Source organism: Rhinolophus hipposideros, assembly GCF_964194185.1.
Source record: "Rhinolophus hipposideros genome assembly, chromosome: 8".
NCBI lineage: Eukaryota > Metazoa > Chordata > Mammalia > Chiroptera > Rhinolophidae > Rhinolophus > Rhinolophus hipposideros.
In genome coordinates this window covers 79,494,465-79,511,948 of record NC_138054.1, presented here as the reverse complement: position 1 = coordinate 79,511,948, position 17,484 = coordinate 79,494,465, and the positions used below count along the sequence as shown (strand labels likewise).

General features: G+C 41.9%; 1 protein-coding gene across 1 annotated transcript; it reads right to left on the bottom strand.

The window, feature by feature from the left end:
• Positions 1 to 277: 277 nt before the first annotated feature.
• Positions 278 to 15,847, bottom strand: FUCA1 (alpha-L-fucosidase 1). Its single transcript, XM_081054831.1, has 8 exons — positions 15,421 to 15,847; positions 12,544 to 12,678; positions 10,770 to 10,907; positions 8,933 to 9,038; positions 6,570 to 6,770; positions 4,909 to 5,096; positions 3,685 to 3,784; positions 278 to 3,460 (listed from the first exon to the last, which is right to left on the bottom strand). The coding sequence occupies exons 1-8, from the start codon at positions 15,783 to 15,785 to the stop codon at positions 3,320 to 3,322; spliced, it is 1,374 nt and encodes a 457-aa protein (XP_080910957.1). The 5' UTR covers positions 15,786 to 15,847; the 3' UTR covers positions 278 to 3,319.
• Positions 15,848 to 17,484: the final 1,637 nt, after the last annotated feature.

Genomic DNA, 17,484 nt, shown 5'->3' with positions numbered 1-17,484 from the left:
CATGACCCCGCCTTTGGGGCGGGCCTCTGGAGCGACGTGGTGACGTCTTACGTTGGCTCCGCCCCCAGCCTCTTTGCTTTTGTATTCCTTCCCCGGAATTCTTCTCTTTCCCATCCTGGTTTTTTTCTGAGCGCCGTTTAAGTGCCAGGCAAAGTGTAACGTTAGGCCTACAAAGATGAACAAAAACTAATCAAACTTTCTCTTTTCATGGGCTTAGAGTCTGGGAGGTGTGAGGAGACAGATTTTAATAATGTCCTTAAAAGAACCACCAGCCTGTAGAAAAGTCTTATAAAAGTTTATTTGAGCCAAATTTTGAGGACATGCTTGGAAGCAAAATCTCAACAGATTGGGAAAATGCTCTGAAGAATGGCAGTTTTGCAGCTTATTTTATACATTGGAACAAAGGTTAAGATGTAAGGAGGGTTACGTGAAATCCATTCGTGGTAAATTGAGGAGGTGAGAGAAAGCAAAGCAAGGAAAATCTCCAGGATTGGATAAAAAGCAAAACGTAGAGACACATGCTTCTTTTACATTGGTGTGTGTGGCTAGATAATAAACATTTACAGTACTAGAGATGGTATGTGGGCAAGAAAACAATGAGGGGTTCAGATAACAATGAGGGGTTCTGTGGTCTCTGTGCTCCGGTGCCAGCAGTTGTGCTTTTGAAGGTCTGGAAAAGAAAACTACTCTGACATTTCAGAGGTGTGTTATCCTAGGTGCACAAAGACAATAGATAGGCTCACTTAAGGCAAAGATTGACCTCTGTCAAGAAAGCCATGATATTGCTACCTACCAGGTCTATGATATTACTACCTACCATGACCCACTTTAGCATGGAATTTTTATGTTCAGACCATCCTGTGTGGTTAAAGCTTCATGACATTTGATTTGGTAACAATTTTTTTCATGACACCAAAACCACAGACAACAAAAGAAAAAACATAGATAAATTGGACTTCACCACTTTTGTGCACCAAAGGATAGTATCAACTATCAAGAATAAAATGGCAACCCACAAAATAGAAGAAAATATTTGCAAGTCATATATCTGACAAGGGATTAATATCCAGAATATTATCCTAAAACTCAATAACAAGTAAAACAAACAACCAACTAAAATGGTTGTGGTCCCTACATCTCCCAGTGGGAAACATTAGTTGGAAATTAGGGCGTTTGGGACTGTGAGGGTTGTCTCTTGCACAACTTTTGCGATTTTGTTTTAGGTACTTTACATCTTTTGTTGTTCTGATAAATGGAAGTTTTTCATTGTTTGCTAGTTTCTGGACTGTAGAAATGCAATTGATTTTTATTTATTGGTCCAACAACCTGTTAAAGTATCTTATTAATTCTAATAATGCATTGGAGTTTTCTGTGTGGACAATCATATCATCTGAGAATGACAGCTTAGTTTCTTTCTTGCTAGTTCTTATTTCCCTTATTTCTTTTAGTAATTTTACAGTGTTGATTAGGACATTCCAAACAATACTGACTACAGTGATACGGGATACCCCATCTCATTCCTGGTTGGGAAGGCTTGCTTCTAAACACCTGGCCTTTAAGTACGTTTGCTATAAATTCTTAGTTTATACCATCACTTCTTATCCTGCTTTGCAAGGAGTTTTTATTTTTTCCCATTAATCATAAATGTTTTAAATTTTATCAAACAATTTTTCACAAACTATTGAGAATATCATCTAGCATTTCTCCTTTAATGTGTGAATTCATAAGGTTTTCTCTTCGAGACTCTGCTTTCAGTTCTTATGGGTATATACCCCCAAGTGGAATTGCTGGATCATATGGTAATTTTGTTTAATTTTTTTCAAGAACTGCTATAGTGTTTTCCACAACAGTTGCACTATTTTACTTTCCTACCAGCAATATGCAAGGATTCCAATTTTGTACATCTTTGCGAACACTTGTTATTTTCTTCAACACTTGTTATTTTCTATTAGAAACGTCTACTTAAGTCCTTTGCCCGTTTCTGATTTTGTTTTTGTTAAGTGAGTTTTAGGAAAAGTTTAGAGATTACATGTACACCCATGTTAATAGCAGCATTATTCACAATAGCTAAAACATGGAAGAAGCCCAAGTGTCTATTGATGGATGAATGGATACACAAACTGAAAAAAATAATATATATAATTGAACTTTAATTTACCCTCCAAATCTTCCTCTGGAAGTTGCAAGCCTTCGGTAGCCTCCACAGTTCCCAAATAATTACATCAGATTCCACCAGTGCAGTTGTTGTCCAAGGAGACAGATTCCTGGTGCTTGCTCTCTACCACCTTCCCAGAATCCTCTCTAAAGGCTTTTCTTTTTTTAAGCTACATTTTACAAGTTTCAATACAGTCTATGTGATACTGCTTCCTTGGTATTTATATTTGTAAATGTTCCATATGTGCTTAAGAAAAACAAGTATTCCTTAAATGTTGGGTAGAGATTTCTAAATATATCTATTAAACAAAAAAGAAATAGAAAACTTTATTAGCACAATAAGATCACAATTGAAGAGCCTGAATTGGTGGTCAACTCAAAAGAATGGTACTAGGAGTAAGGAGCAGAAAAACCAAAGGAATTACATTTTTTGTCCTGCATTAAGGAGACTTGGCAGGCCCTTTTTAAAAACAGAAACACAAAGCTATAAGCAGCCCATATAGAAACTGGGAGAAACAAGCTACAACATGCTTCTTGGTAGAAATGATTTGACATACAAATTTATTTGATTGTATTTTAAAAAGCAAGGCAGAATCTTATCCATTTTCTTCACAGTATCACTATACACAGACTAAATTTCAGAGCCCTTAGTTTGCTTTGGAAACTTCTGAAGAGCTATTAGCAGCCTCGAAAGCCTTTTCTTTCCCCTCCAGGTTCTCCTGCTCTTTGGGGGGTGTTGGTGACAACTGATGCTAAATAAACAGCATGTGGTGGAGCTACCCAAACCCTTTACACCTCCTCCCATAGGCAACAAGGAGACTTGGCTTACTCTTTATCTGAAGTCATTCAGCAGGTTATCAAATATTGGGAATGGAGGGAAGATTCCATTGTAGATAATTTCCATCGTTAGGAATGGATGAACTGTCAGAACTTAACTGTTCAGTCCCTTCTTTTCCTGATCAGAGAGAGAGATATGCTAGCAACGGCTCTTAGATCTCTGATCCACTGAGACATCAGAGTAATGTACTCAGTTCTTCCGATTAAAATGTGTTGGAAAAGCCATCTCTGGGTAGGAAAGAGGAGTTTATTACAATGATGGTACCGTAAGAAGAAAACGAAAGCAGCACATAGCAGGCAGTGTCTCTTTCCTCTTGAACTCCAATGATCACTCTACTCCTGTCATCCTTATGGTCCAAGCAAACTCCACTGGGAGAGCAGAGGGTGGTAACTGGGGCAGATAAATGAGGAGACCGTCATGTGGATTTGTGGACCACTTCAGATCTTTCTGGATTCCCAGCATTGTTATCTGCAGAAAGCAAAAGAGAATGGAAAAAACATGAATGCATTAACGAGTACAGAATGTGGCCTGAACGTGCTGGGAAACGACCATGCTGGGCCAGGGCAGGGAAGATGGTCTAAAAGGGGAATAAATATGGGACAAACCTGGGGAAGGAAGGAAGATATACAGAATATTTGCCCGTTCCTTCAGAAAAAGTTACATCTCTGAAAGGACTAACTGAGGTTCCTTACCTGTGCAGAGGACGTAGTTTTGGGAGATTGAAGGTTTAAGACTCCATTTTCTGGCCAGTGCAGGAAAATGGCATAAACAACTGATCCTTTTGAGGTATACCTGGGAAAAAAACGTCATTGTCAAAGATGCCTGGCTTGTAACCCTGACACATAAACTTATACATTCCCCTTTCTATTATCTACCAATTCCAAGACCTTAGGTAACTGCTACTAGGAAACACTAATAACTCAACACCAATTAAAGTCTGGGGGAAGAAAGCAGCCTCTTTCTGGTGCTATCTTCCATTTTCCCTCTCTATTGGGTTATAAGTTTTCTTTTAAAAAATTTAACTCTTATATTAGTTATGTCTCATTGAAGCCATTTGCCTTATTATTCAAATATTTTTCCAACTCCAAATCCATGTGAAAACACCACAGGATATAACAGGGGCAAGATGTGTAATGAAGGCAAATTTGTTATTCTGACATTTCACCAAGCTTAGAGAAGAGGATGAAGAATCACTAAACAGAAACTCATCTAAAACAGAGGGATGAATGTGTTTCCACCGATCCAGGGAACTGTGCTTGACGGTATAACATGAACAGACATGTTTTACTGAACACAGAGCATGTGCTTGGCACACTGCTGGGAGCTGTACGTACATTATCTCATTTAACCTGCATGATAATTCTAGGAAGTTATGTATCATCATCCCATTTTACATTGAAAACACAGAGGCCCAAGATCAAACAACTAGATCCACAATTCCCGGTATGAATCATGACTTCCCCACTTACGACCTTTGTCATCCAAGGCAGGTTGTATTACTGCCCTGGGCTTCCTTTCTCACTTGGAACATGAGAATAATAACAGTATCTATTTGGTGGGTTTGTTGAAGGGATTCAATGCATGGAAAGAATTTAGAATGGAGCTTTGTACATTGTGGATGCTACACAAGTATTAGCTATTACTATTTTTAGGAGGCAGGGTAACAATGTCAAGTAAATTGCCTGGTGCCTTATAATTCCTTCTGTTCGCACCAAGCCTATTAGCTCCCTCACTTGTCGGAGATATCCTGGTGGCCTAAGACATAAACTGGGGTACAAATTTAATTGCAAAAGAACAGCTTTGGGGTTTCCTCAAGACGACTTCCAGCTTGGCTTCTAACATTGTAGACCCAAGGAGATGCTAGTTCAGGATGGACTGCAGTCCCATTCCTGCCCATGACAGGAGACATGACTCACCATACAGATGCGTTCTTTTCCGATTGTACCCTCCATGGTTTAGAGGCATAGACTGCTTCCCCACTGATGCTCAGCCACTTCCCGACAGCAAGTAGCCTTTCTTGGAAGATGGGAACAATCAGTCCATCTTTGGTTGGTCCGATGTTGAGAAGATAGTTTCCTCCCAAACTTACTGTCTGAACCAGTTCCTGGAGAGAGCAGAACAATAAAATCCCAGCTTTGAAAGCTCAGCCTGGCATAATGCCTAGAACACACAGATATTAAGAGAAGAAGACGACTCTAGAGCACATTCTCTCCCTGCTTTATGAATATCTTTTACCGTTTTGAAAATACTATGTATTTTTGTCATTATAAAAGCAGGGCCGGCCTATATGAGAAAACTGAAAAATCCTGCTACAAGATGGAGAAATATATGAATTCAAATTCCAGGGAGTGATTGTGGGCACTTCCCATGAGGCAGTGGGAAGGCTCACAGGTCAGAAGCACAAAGTATAAGCAGGAAAGCTGAGAACAGAGCACTTGGCCACGAAGGGGTCACGTGGAGCCTTACAGAAAGAATATGGGGATTGGAGAGAAGAGATTTTGAGGGGGTGCTGTGGAGACTTTGGGGAGATGGAAGAGAACTGAAGAATTTTGGGACACTCAGCTATATAAATGTAAATGCTGCCCCTGTGAGGACACATGCTGTATACAGTAGCCCCCTTATCCCAGGTTTTGCTTTCCCATGGTCAACCGCAGTCCAAAAATATTAAACGGAAAATTCCAGGAATAAACAATTGATAAGTTTTTAAATTGTCGTTCTGAGTACCTCACTTCATCTCATCATGTAGGCACTGTATCATCTCATATCATCACAAGGAGGGTGAGTACAGCACAATAAGATGTTGAGAGAGAAACCACATTCACATAACTTTTATTACATGTTTCAGGCTCCCGCTGGTTCGGATAAAGGGGGAGACTCACATACATTCTTCAAGGTTTCTGGAGTGTGTGTGTGTGTGTGTGTGTGTGCACGCGTTTACTGTGACCTCAAACGTGCACTTCAAGGCGGTCCAGAAAAATTAAGGTTATATACAGAAATTTTTGTTTTTTCAATTTTAATTTTTTTACTGATTTTTATTAAAATATAGCTAACCTACAATATTGTAACAGTTTCAAGTGTACATCACAGTTATGCAACATTGATATACCTACAGAAATTTTTAAAAAAGGAGAATCTGTTACAGTACCCCAGACACCACACCATTAACTTTTCATGTTTCCTTTTGGTCTTTTTCCTCTGTAGTTAATTTTATGTAGTTGTGAAAACATGTGACTTATTTTTGCACTCAACCCTCTAAGCATTAACTCATATTACACTAATCAACATTTTAGTGGTTAAAGACAATCCCCAAATGTACTTAACGATCCCTTCATGGTTGCAAGAAATTGAAACAACCCATATGTTCGGCTGAAAGTAATCCTGGGAAGCACATCTCTGTATGTAAAACTTCCTTTTGTAATTATAATTATTCCCTCAGGACAGGTGTCTCTGCGTATGTTCAACAGCGCTGAAGGGTTTCTATCAACCTGCACTTCCATCCAGAGTGTTTCCACCACGCTCAGTCAGGAGGCCAGTTTGTCACAGTAGTTAATAAATAACTAACTCACAGGTGTCTTACCGAAATGATTTCGGCTTCGTCTGCAATGTCTGACATCATCATGTTGCGACGGTAGCCCCAGGACCGCTTGTCGATGGTGCTGCACATCTCCCACTTATGGTCTGGCAAGCTGGAAGGCTTGAATCTATCTTCGCAGTTGTAGTAACCTCCATGTTGGCAGGAACAGTTCACGCCCCATCGGTCATTGACTACCACCTCATCCTAAAGAAGGAGAGTCCTGCCCTCTGAACTTACCCCATGACCTGCCATCTAGCGGGTAGAGGCCGGGATGCTATTAAACTATTTCCAGCAGACAGGACAGCCCCATCACAACAAAGAAATATTCAGCCCCAAATGTCAACAGTGCCAAAGCTGAGAAACCCTATTCATATGTCACTCTAGAGCTGGAAGACCCCGTTTAACAGATCATCTAGGAAACTGCTTATCCTATTAGAGGAGAAGTTGAGAGAAGAGTTGCCTGAGGTAATCTCCCCCAGGTAATTTCGGAAAGCTGGGACTATGAACCCAGCCCAGGACACTTTCCACTACACGACCTGGGTAAAGTCAGCAATCAAATACAGTGGTACCTCGGTTTTCGAACATCTCTGTTGACGAACATTTCAGTTTATGAATGCTGTAAATTTTACAGATCTATGGTATCACTAGATAGTAAAATTCATGCTAAATTGCTGTTTTAGGGGTTGAGTTTAAAGGTCTGGAATGGAATAATCCATTTTGCATTATTTTCTATGGGGAAACCGTGTTTCGGTTTTCGTATTCTTCAGAACTCAAATGGTCTTCCGGTACGGATTACGTTAGAAAACCGAGGTACCACTGTATTTTTTTCCTTCCTTCAAGGTTCAACTGAACTATGAGAAATCATTACATGGGATATCTAAATGTAAATGTTTGCTCCTACAATAAGGCTCATACTGGGGTATCCCAGGTGAATAAAACATAGTTCTTGTCTTCAGAGGTTCAGCCGAGACTAGCTGAGGAGACAGATATGTGGGCAATTATGATATCACATCAGAGTTAATTACCTAGGGATTAACGTAAATGGGGAACACTGATCCAGGAACACTGTTTCTTACTTCTACCAGGAAAGAATATAAATTGTCAGGAGTCAGATTTAGTTTACATTTGACCAGTATTTATTATGTGTCTAACTGGGCCACGTGCTATTCAGGGTTGGGGAGATAGCAATGAACAGACCCAGCCCCCTGCCCTCATAAAGCTCACAATTTAGTGAGAGACAGATAATAAACAGTGTAAATGATATCTGAAGTTTGTCACACCAGATGAGTGCTAAGAGAAAGAGAAGGCAGGGAGAGACTTGCAGTGTGAAAGGGGTATGCTGCAATTTTAGATAGGGTGGCGGGGACCACTGCACTAAATAGATGACCACTGAATGAGTACCTGCAGAAAGGTCTTCACTCACAGGAGTGAGCCATGTGCGAATTACAGGCAGAGGGAATGGCAAGAAGGGACGACTCCTCCTAAAAAGACTTTCCTGATGTGAATGTTGCTCCCAAACAACCCTCTTTCCAAACACATGAGAAAATATTCCGAACAAGAATGGGTAGACCAGGGTCTGCAGCACCCCTCCCAAGGGGCCATGTCTGAGCCACCCAGTGTGAGGACCTTTGGGGGAGAAGGTCCATGTCACTAAAAGTCCCCACACATTTGGCAAGTCCCAGAAAACTACTCTTTATTCACCTCTGTCACGTAGGATCTCTTTGCTTTTTCCTTCCTTCCCATTTTCTGAGTTTAATAATAGTTCCCCAAGAAGAGGCCTATGAATCTACCAAGATAGCTTAATTCAAACTGTTCTTATAGATTTTTCCAGATCCACAACAAATCCAGAATATGTAAAATTTTTGCAGTTTTCTATAGTGAAGATTAGGACTTCTCCTGCTTCGTAAGTGTACCAAAAAGTACAAACGGTAAGTGGGCAGCTATTATGCACTGTAATGGTGTTGATTAAGGGGACGAAGACAAAGTTCCCTCGAGAATTTGGATACAAGGGAAATGAAATTTTCCCTTAAAAGTTCAATTCCATAATCAACATAGAGTAGGTAAGGTCATAGATATTTGCATTTTACTCCTATTATTTAATTTTATATGTTCAGTATATTCATTTTAACAAGATTTAAACCGATGTGGTCAAAATCAACAATTAAAGGAGAAAAAGAAAGCTTATACTCCAAGGAAGGGGGAAAAAAAGAATAAAAGAAGAAATCTCTAACATCCATTAAATCCCCTGTGATGTTATTATTTATTATTGCTGCTGTTGTCATTATTGTTATTACTCCAGATCTTGGCTCCTTACACTTTCTTTTATCACAATAGGTCAGTAAGAGATAAGTCATATAATCACATACCTTGACAGGGCTATCATTGTAGAGCCAAGAAAGAAAATCTGTAGAGTTCCAGTAAGTATCGGGACTTTCCCAGTCTCCATCAGACCAAATCAAGTCAGGTTTGTATCTGAAAGACATGCAATTAGAACAACGTTTATTTTCTGAATCCTTCACAGTCAAGTCTTGAGGATTATTTGTTTGCAACAAATATTTACAAATCAATGTCTCCCATTTTGAAAGTACCATAAAATTACCACAGTGCAAAGAATGTAGAAAACTAAAGAGACAAAAGCAACCACACACACATACACACAAAACCCCTCTGCTAATACTGTATTAACCATTGCTTAATACATAGCATTTTTGTAGATTTCTTCCCAATCTTTTTTTAAATGTCCTTTTAAAAAATAGAGTTGTAATCGGTATTATACAATTTGGTTTCCTTCCAGCAACTAATTTCAACTAAAAGAGTGGTGCCCCAGAACTACAGGATTAAGGTTTCTGCTATTAAGATACATTAAGAGCTAGAACTATTCTACCAAATGCATTATTTTGGACAACTACCCAAACTGTCGGCCATAAAGGATTTATAGAATCACCTGAGCCACAGGTGCACCTTTCACGTGTTACTACTCTGAGCCCTACGAGGTGTGAGTGTGAGTATATACCTATAGGGTAAGCGTTATTAGTCCCACTTTAGAGATCAAGAATCTGATGCTGAGCAGGACAATTTGGTTTAGGTGACAAAGCGTGTAAGTAACAGGAGCTGGAAGTGCAATGTAAATCTGCCTGATGCGAACTCCTATGCTGTACTCCATAATTAGGATGGCAAGTAGACTCCAGGAAAAAGATGGCCTGTTTAAAGAGATAAGATATAATACAGTCTATGGTTTACTGTGTACAAGAAACTGTACTAGGCCATTTATATTCATTACCTCATTAGTTCTTACAGTGACCCTATGGTATATATTATACCCATTTCAGAGATAAAGAAACAGAGATCTAGAAAGATTAAGTAGTTTGTTCAAGGACACACAGCCAGTAAGAAAAAGAACTGGATTTCAGTTCCAGTTCTATCTGACTCCAAGTCTCTGCTGGTCTCTTACTAAGGTACTATGTCCTTAGAGAAGTCATTTTAATGCAAGAAGGGTCCCTCCCACTCCCCTACCCTGTCAAAACTGAGAGTCCAGGCAGAGATGGCTGCCTCTTAAGTGTTAAATGTCCACCGTCCTCTGGGAGACCCCAGGTGCAAGAAGGGCAAACCAGGAATAAAAACATGGTGATGACTAGTGACAAATCCCAAACTGAAAATGATAATTTTAAGAATATTGATAATAATAATAATATTTATTCTGTAACAAGATACTTTTCATCTATTACTCTGAGCCCTATATAGAAGGCATTATTAGTCCCACTTTACAGGGTGAGAATCTGAGGTGCAGAAGGGTGATCTGTTTAAGGCTTGTAAGTAACAGGAGCCAGGATTCAAATGCAAATCGGCCCAATGCCAAATCTCCTGCAGGGTCCCTGAGACCCTGTTGCCCTCTCCAAGGTCCTGACAAAGAAAATAGCACGCAAGGAGGGAACTGACATTCGGACTTACTATCATCCTGGGTTTTGTTTGGTTGTTTCATTTTTAAAGGTCATAAATTTCCACATTACGGAACTTTTGAAAAGTGGGAAGAAAAAAATATATTTTGTTTTAATACAACCACCACTTTTATTATTTTGATGTCCTCTAGATTTTTTTTTTCATATTCTCTCTTTTACCCTTTCCCCTACAACATAACAGTATCCTGTAAGAAGCTGTCATTTCATTGATAAAAGTCAGGAGGCCAAAAACATTTCTGTTTTTCACCTGTTAACAAGGTCGTACAGCTCTGGCATTGTCTTTGCAGTGACAAAATGTTGTGTTTTGAAGCCATTTTTCTTATCAAGTAGGTAGAGTGGATGGAACCATTCGAAGAGTGAGTGATAAAGCCCATAGCGTATGTTCCTGAAACAGAAAAACAGGACAGCAACTGTCATTAAGCAAAGAAAAAACAGTTTATTTTAAGAAAAATCAGTGGCAGCATTTTTACACCTCACTAAAAGCCACATATAAGGGCATGAAGGGGTGGGATTGAAAACCGTCTCCTTAAATTAGCTCTTATCATTCAATTAAGCAAAATGATTGGGTTTACTATTTTTGATTGTATGCATAACTACTTTTTATACATTAATATCTTACCAAATGTCACTTAAACCATCTTTTAACTGTTAAGTCAATTATCTCAATAACATAGTTTGTTTTAAAAAAATGTTTTCTCTGTCAATCATAAGAATACATATTGCAGAGATATTGAAAAATAGAGAAAAGTATAAAGGATAAAATATCCAAAATCTTATCATTCAGAAATAATCATTTGTAACATTTTCCATGTAGTTGAAATTAATGAGTCTAGATTTATTGTTTCATTTATCTAAGATTGACTAACAGTTCTTCACATACCCAAAATGAAACTTGGTTAAAGTGACCTATTTTCATACACAATAAAGCTTGCTTTGAGTTAAGACTGGTGAGTGTTACAGAAACACTATGATAGCAGTAAGAAGTAAGGGTACACCGCAATGACACAGATAAGGCAGAAAGAATTGAAGTTAAGTATTTCATTGTAAGACTCAGGAAATAGATACAAAAAAGATAAAAATCAAGAAAGCTAAAGTCTGGATCTAACCAACATGTTTAGTTCTACAGCTAAGCATACCATTGGGAAACCGAATACTGAACAGTTAACAGGAGTCAGCACACACTTTCTTAAAGGGCCAGATATTATTTTAGGCTTTGCAGGCCTTGTGGTCTCTATTTCAGCTCTGAAATTGCAACTTGGCAGCAGCATTCAGCAGCACATAAATGAATGGGCATAGTTATGCTTCGATCAAACTTCATTTACAATCAGGCAGCTGGCCCACACCTTAAATAGGACATCAAGTTTAGCAAATCACAATAGAATTGAGACGGGGCCTGGCACCAATACCACTTTTCCTCCAACAGGCAAAACATACCGGAAACTGTAGGGTCCAAAACCAGAATACCTGGGTTCAAATCCCACCTGTGCCCCTTCCTAGCTCTTTGATCTTGGGAAGTTACTTCTTAAGTGGCAAATATTGGAGAGCATTAATTGGAATCAACCGAATGGCTCCTTACCTCATGTTTTGCTGCTTTAACTGCCCTTTTCAGTTCCCTCTCGATCTCCCATTTATCCAAACCTCCCCTGAATGCCTGCAAAGATCTGTGCTGACAACTAGAGGGGACACAAAGGTGAGACCCAATCCCTAGCCTCCATCAGACACCAGAGAAGGACCTGGGTTGGAAGGTTTTCCAGAAAGAATCCTCCGCAGACTGTAAGTGGGGCATTATGGTCTATGATGGGTATCCTTCAGCTAACCAGACAGGGCCATGAATTTCTCTGATGGTGTCACCTTTGGTCACATTAAAACAGCCAAGCATCAAACACTGCTAATTCAAAGGCCAGAAGCTCTTCAGGTTACTGGCTAAACGCAAACTTAGAAAACACACAAAAGTAGAGAAGGTGTGGTACGCTGGATGGCTGCTAGGTCAAAAGCAATGACAGATTATCGTCTAGACATACCTCTTCCGGATGGCTGTTCCCAACTCACCAACCAAATCACGATGGGGCCCCACATCCTTCGAGTTCCAGTTCCAAGACACAGGACTTGGCCAGTTAGTGAAGCCTTCATGATGCTTGGCTGTCAGGACTACATACCTGTGGGCAGGAAAACGATATCAGAAAAGGAAGTGGGCAGTGGGCCATGAGCATGAATTTACCCAGCATGCCTGAGGCTTTTGAAATGGTTGGGAGAACTCGCTGCCTAAATGTGGAGTGAAGGTATAATGACCACCGAACCATAAAGGTGTCTTAAGACCAAAAAATGAAGCAGACAACTCCGTAAAATATAATTTATTATAGGGTAACTTGCTTACAGGGATGTAGGGTCAGAGTGGACAGACAAACCTGGCAGTTGTGCAATTTATTCTCTGCTGCTCTACGGTTATTATGGTAAATGTTTTATAGTATAGCTGAACCACTAATGATAGACAAAGCAAAGGCACAAAGATAGGAATCCTCCCTCCTATGGGGTGTTATGATGGATAAATAATTGCTTAGAATTGACACCAACACCTAGTTGGCTATACCATTCTGGCCGTTTACTGATAGGAATCTTTATGGTTACGTTGTGTAGGCTTACAGAACACAGATAGTCATTAGCTACCAGGCCGATGTATGCTGGCCAGGACCAGTTAGGTTAGTCAAAGTTAAAGCTTGCAAAGGCTTACAAATATGGAGTCAGTTTGTTCATATCAACATCTATACACTCGTCTACAGGAAATGTACTGCATGAGTTGCTGCAGGAATGGAAGCAAACTTGAGGAAGTCACAGTCCTTAGGCCCCAGCCATAGAGGAAGCTCAGAGGGGAGGAAGGAGTAGGTGAGGGAAAAGATATGCACCTTGGCTCTCCGGTTCTTCAACCCTAACGGGAATTAATGATTAGTTTTTCTTAACCTTTGGCTCTGAAGAAGAAAGAAATCTCTACTGGAAATAGTGGATGATAAAAAAAAGTAAACTAGGGGCCAGCCCGGTGGCTCAGGCGGTTAGAGCTTCATGCTCCTAACTCCGAAGGCTGCCGGTTCGATTCCCACATGAGCCAGTGGGCTCTCAACACACACATACACACACACAAAAAGGCAAAAAAAAAAAAAAAAGTAAATAATAAAAAAAAGTAATCTGTTTTACCAAGCCCATATGAATTGCCTCTCACAGAGGTGACAAAATGCAAAAGAGTTGGGTAGAAAAGGCAAGTGTTGAAATAACCACTAAATCATTCAACATTTCATTTGCTTTCATAGCCAAATAACAGATGATGCCTACATGAGGTAATTTAATCCCTGGCTAGTGTGGGGAGCTCCAAGACTTCAAGGGCCAGAGAGTATTTCAGGCTTTGTGGGCCACATTCCTCTCTGGCACATTCTCCTTTTCCTTCCTTTTTTCCCCACAACCCCTTTAAAATGTAAAAATAATTCTCATCTCATGGAACTTACAAAAACAGGCAGATTTGGCTATGATTTGCAGACCCGGGTGTGGGGGAAAGGACCTTCACCTTGGAGTCAGGAGATTTGGAGTTAGGACATTAGTTCTCTTCCTCTATCTGGGCCAGTCATCTCATCCATAAAAGAAGGGGCCTGGTCAAAGGATGTTTCCCAGATTTTTTAAATTTAATTTGTAAATTATGGATGTCTAAGCCTCCTAGAAGATAGAAAACATCTCCTCTGTTTATTCAAGTCTTATATTCCCATACATTTAATGGCAAACATTAAATGTCAGTTGTGGGTGACTGGCTTAGTTGGTGAGAGCACAGTGCACATAACGCCAGTTCGATTCCCACATGGGCCAATGAGCTGCACCCTCCATAACTAGATTCAAACAATGACTTGGCTTGGGGCTGATGTGTCCTGGAAAAACACACTGTTGCCCAATTAAAAAAAAAATTTTAAATGTAAGTGGTAATTTCTCTAGTACAAGAGAATTTAAAGTCCAAGAGAAACTAAAACCAGGAAGCTGACTGAAGAAACAAGGGTGGCGCACTGCTCTATGCCAGGAGCCAGGAGACCTCCCTGCCTCTCTTCTCACTCTCCTCCAACACACTTCCCTTCCAGAAGCCAAACCAATTCTTCTAGCAGCTGAGGGTGACCATTCCCTGGCTTAACAGCTGGCCACACACTGCCCTCCAGGCCTTCAGGACTGGCCCCAGCCTTCAGCCACCTCGTGGGTCCTCGCCTCCCTCTTCCCCACCCCAGCACTCTACACTTTCAGTTCGCTGCACCATCCACCTGCAAGCTCCAACAGCTCTCCAAACAATTCAAACTCTTCTTGAGCACTTCCTATGCGCCAGGCATTGAGAAGAGCGATGAATGAGCATCTGTACTATTGACCAAATACACTGCACACCAGAACTGCCTTCCCCCCCTTATCCCTCTCGGAGGTGTTAAAGCTGAAAGGAACGACTACAATCCCTTTCAATAACCATAAAAGGAGGCTGCAGGAAGGTGCAATGCCTAGTTCAAGTTCACAGTTGACCAGACTCCATACCACTGGCTTAAACTCCTGGAATCCTGAGTGTCTGGGCCTGGAATGGACCATTAGGTATCACCAGCTTAATGCTCACACAGGTATAGACACCGGGGGCTCTCCCTGACCACCACGTCCCCCCCCCACCCCCGAAACGTTTATTTTCTTCTAATTCCCAACCAGATGCACTTTCCCCTTATGATCAGGCGTGCCCTTCAGGGGACAAAACGCAGGGCCCGGGGCATCTTAAGTCAGAGGGAGAGCTGTGTGCCCCTAGGCAAGTCGCCCCGCCTCGCGCAGCTCGGTTCCCACCTGCCGAACCCCCTCCCGCCGCTCGACCCGGGGAGGCGGCGCCCCGCGCGCCCCGCGGAGACACTCACTTGGCCCCGGAGGCCTGGAAAAGGCCGGCCCAGTTTTCGGGGTCGAAGAAGTGCGCGGTGAACTGCGGCCCGAAGTCGGCGTAGCTGAAGCCGGGCGGGTAGTTGTCGCTCATGAAGCGCACGTAGTCCGGCGAGCCCTGGCCCTTCCAGTGCCACCAGAACCACTCGCTGCCCCAGGCGGGCACCGAGAACACGCCCCAGTGCACGAACACCCCGAACTTGGCCTCGTCGAACCAGGCCGGCAGCGGTCGGGAGTCCACACTCGGCCAGTCCGGGGTGTACCGGCGATGAGCCCTGAACGCCGACTCCGCAGGTCCGAGCACCCACAGCAGAAGCAGCGGGACGCCCATCACCCGGGACTTCATTTCGGGAGACCGCGGCTCAAGTCTCGGCGCCTCCACCGCCCCCTCTTAATGCGCAGGTGCGAAAGCGCGGCCCCGCCCACTCTCACGATTGGCTCGGAAGGAAAAAGGGGCGGGTCAACTCAGGCTGCTAGGCTACCGAGTTTCTTCTCCTCCTTGTCTGCTGTCCCTGTAGCGCCCTCTGGCGTTCAAAGGGGAAAAGGCGCAGGGAGGCGTTGACAGCGCTCCGCGGACGGACAAATGAAAACTTGGAAAGAGACTTCATTACGGGTTAAATCTTGGGGTTGTGGAAGGCGCAGGGTGTGCAGAGAACTGGGAATAATTCATTTTGCCGTTGGGAGCCATACAGGACTTTTTGAGCTGTAGTATAGAGGAGCAAGCCTGGAGGCAGGAATACAAGAGGGGAGGGCATTGTAACAGTCCTAGTAGAAATAACATGGTAGAAGGATGATGGCAGGAGCATTATGAGGGGAGAGGAGAGAGAAAAGTAGGCTCTGAAAGACAAAGAGCAGGTGTGACCACTTTGCCTAATAGTTATTGAACTTGCTTTGGGAATGCCGAAGCCATTCAAAGAGCATAACATCTCATTGGAAAAACAAGACCCATGTACAGGCCAACACAAAGAAACATTTTAAAAGTAGTAGGGTGAGGAAGGAGAACTGACTCTGGGTGGTGAACACACAATGGGATTTATAGATGATGTAATACAGAATTGTACACCTGAAATCTATGTAAATTTACTAACAATTGTCACCCCAATAAATTTAATTAAAAAAAAAAGTAGTAGGGTGAGAAATCGAGAGCCCCAGGCCCTGGGAGTACCTGTGTGAACCTCGTCTGGCAAGGCAGTCACCAATTTCTCTACCAATGGTACATGCTGTGCGTGCTCAGACAGGGAGTGAGGCCATCCGGTGTGGGAAGTCTAACGACCCTACGTAGCACAGCCAGTCCCCACATATCAGTGAGAGAATTGCAGCATGTCAGAGTTGGAAGGGACTTTAGAGATCCTCCACATGATCTCCTTCCTTACTCTTTCCATTTTGGGGAGGAGGAAACAGATCTAGAGAGGGAATGGGAGTTTTTCAAGAAGTGGGACCAAAACCCAGTTCTCCAGAAATGGAATCTATGCCTCTCAATGCGCTGCTTGCCTCTTGTGCCCCAAGGAGGGGTCAGAGCCTGTGTTGACAGAACCAAGCGTTTCCTCATCCCCGGAGTGGTAAGGAAATACAATGGCTGTTGCTGAATGAACAGCTATTTTCTTTATCTTCTGTGTGTCTTCCTCTGCAAGGTCATGATGAAATATTGTCCAAAATAGTAAGCACAGATATCTTAAAAACAAAACCACAACCTATCCTCACACATTCTCTAGGGATCAGTGTAATGGTCTTTGATGGTATAGAACTCATCTTGGGGAAGATAAAATGGGATACTGTGACCTTCATTTTTCCTTAACCTTGTGGAAATTAATAAACAGACACGTCTTTTAAAATGGAGTCATGAGGCTAGAAGAGAGAACTCACACACATGTCTCTCAATGCATACTGTTAACCCGAATAGGAAGAGACATATCTTGCATCTCTGACAGGAAACGATACTACATTACTACCTCAGCAGGAGAAAGAAAAGATTCCTCCTTGCCTGGTAACGGCTCAGCCAACGAGAAACTGCCATAACTCAGGTAATGAAAAGTCACTATATTTCA

What these genes read in the sequence shown, in the direction of transcription:
- FUCA1 (XM_081054831.1), bottom strand. Translation starts at nt 15,785, where the DNA reads ATGAAGTCCCGGGTGATGGGCGTCCCGCTGCTTCTGCTGTGGGTGCTC. An exon ending in GGAACAGCCATCCGGAAGAG is followed by an intron (nt 10,908 to 12,543) that starts GTATGTCTAGAC and finishes TTTCTGTTTCAG; the next exon opens with GAACATACGCTATGGGCTTT. An exon ending in CTGTACGACCTTGTTAACAG is followed by an intron (nt 9,039 to 10,769) that starts GTGAAAAACAGA and finishes CATGTCTTTCAG; the next exon opens with ATACAAACCTGACTTGATTT.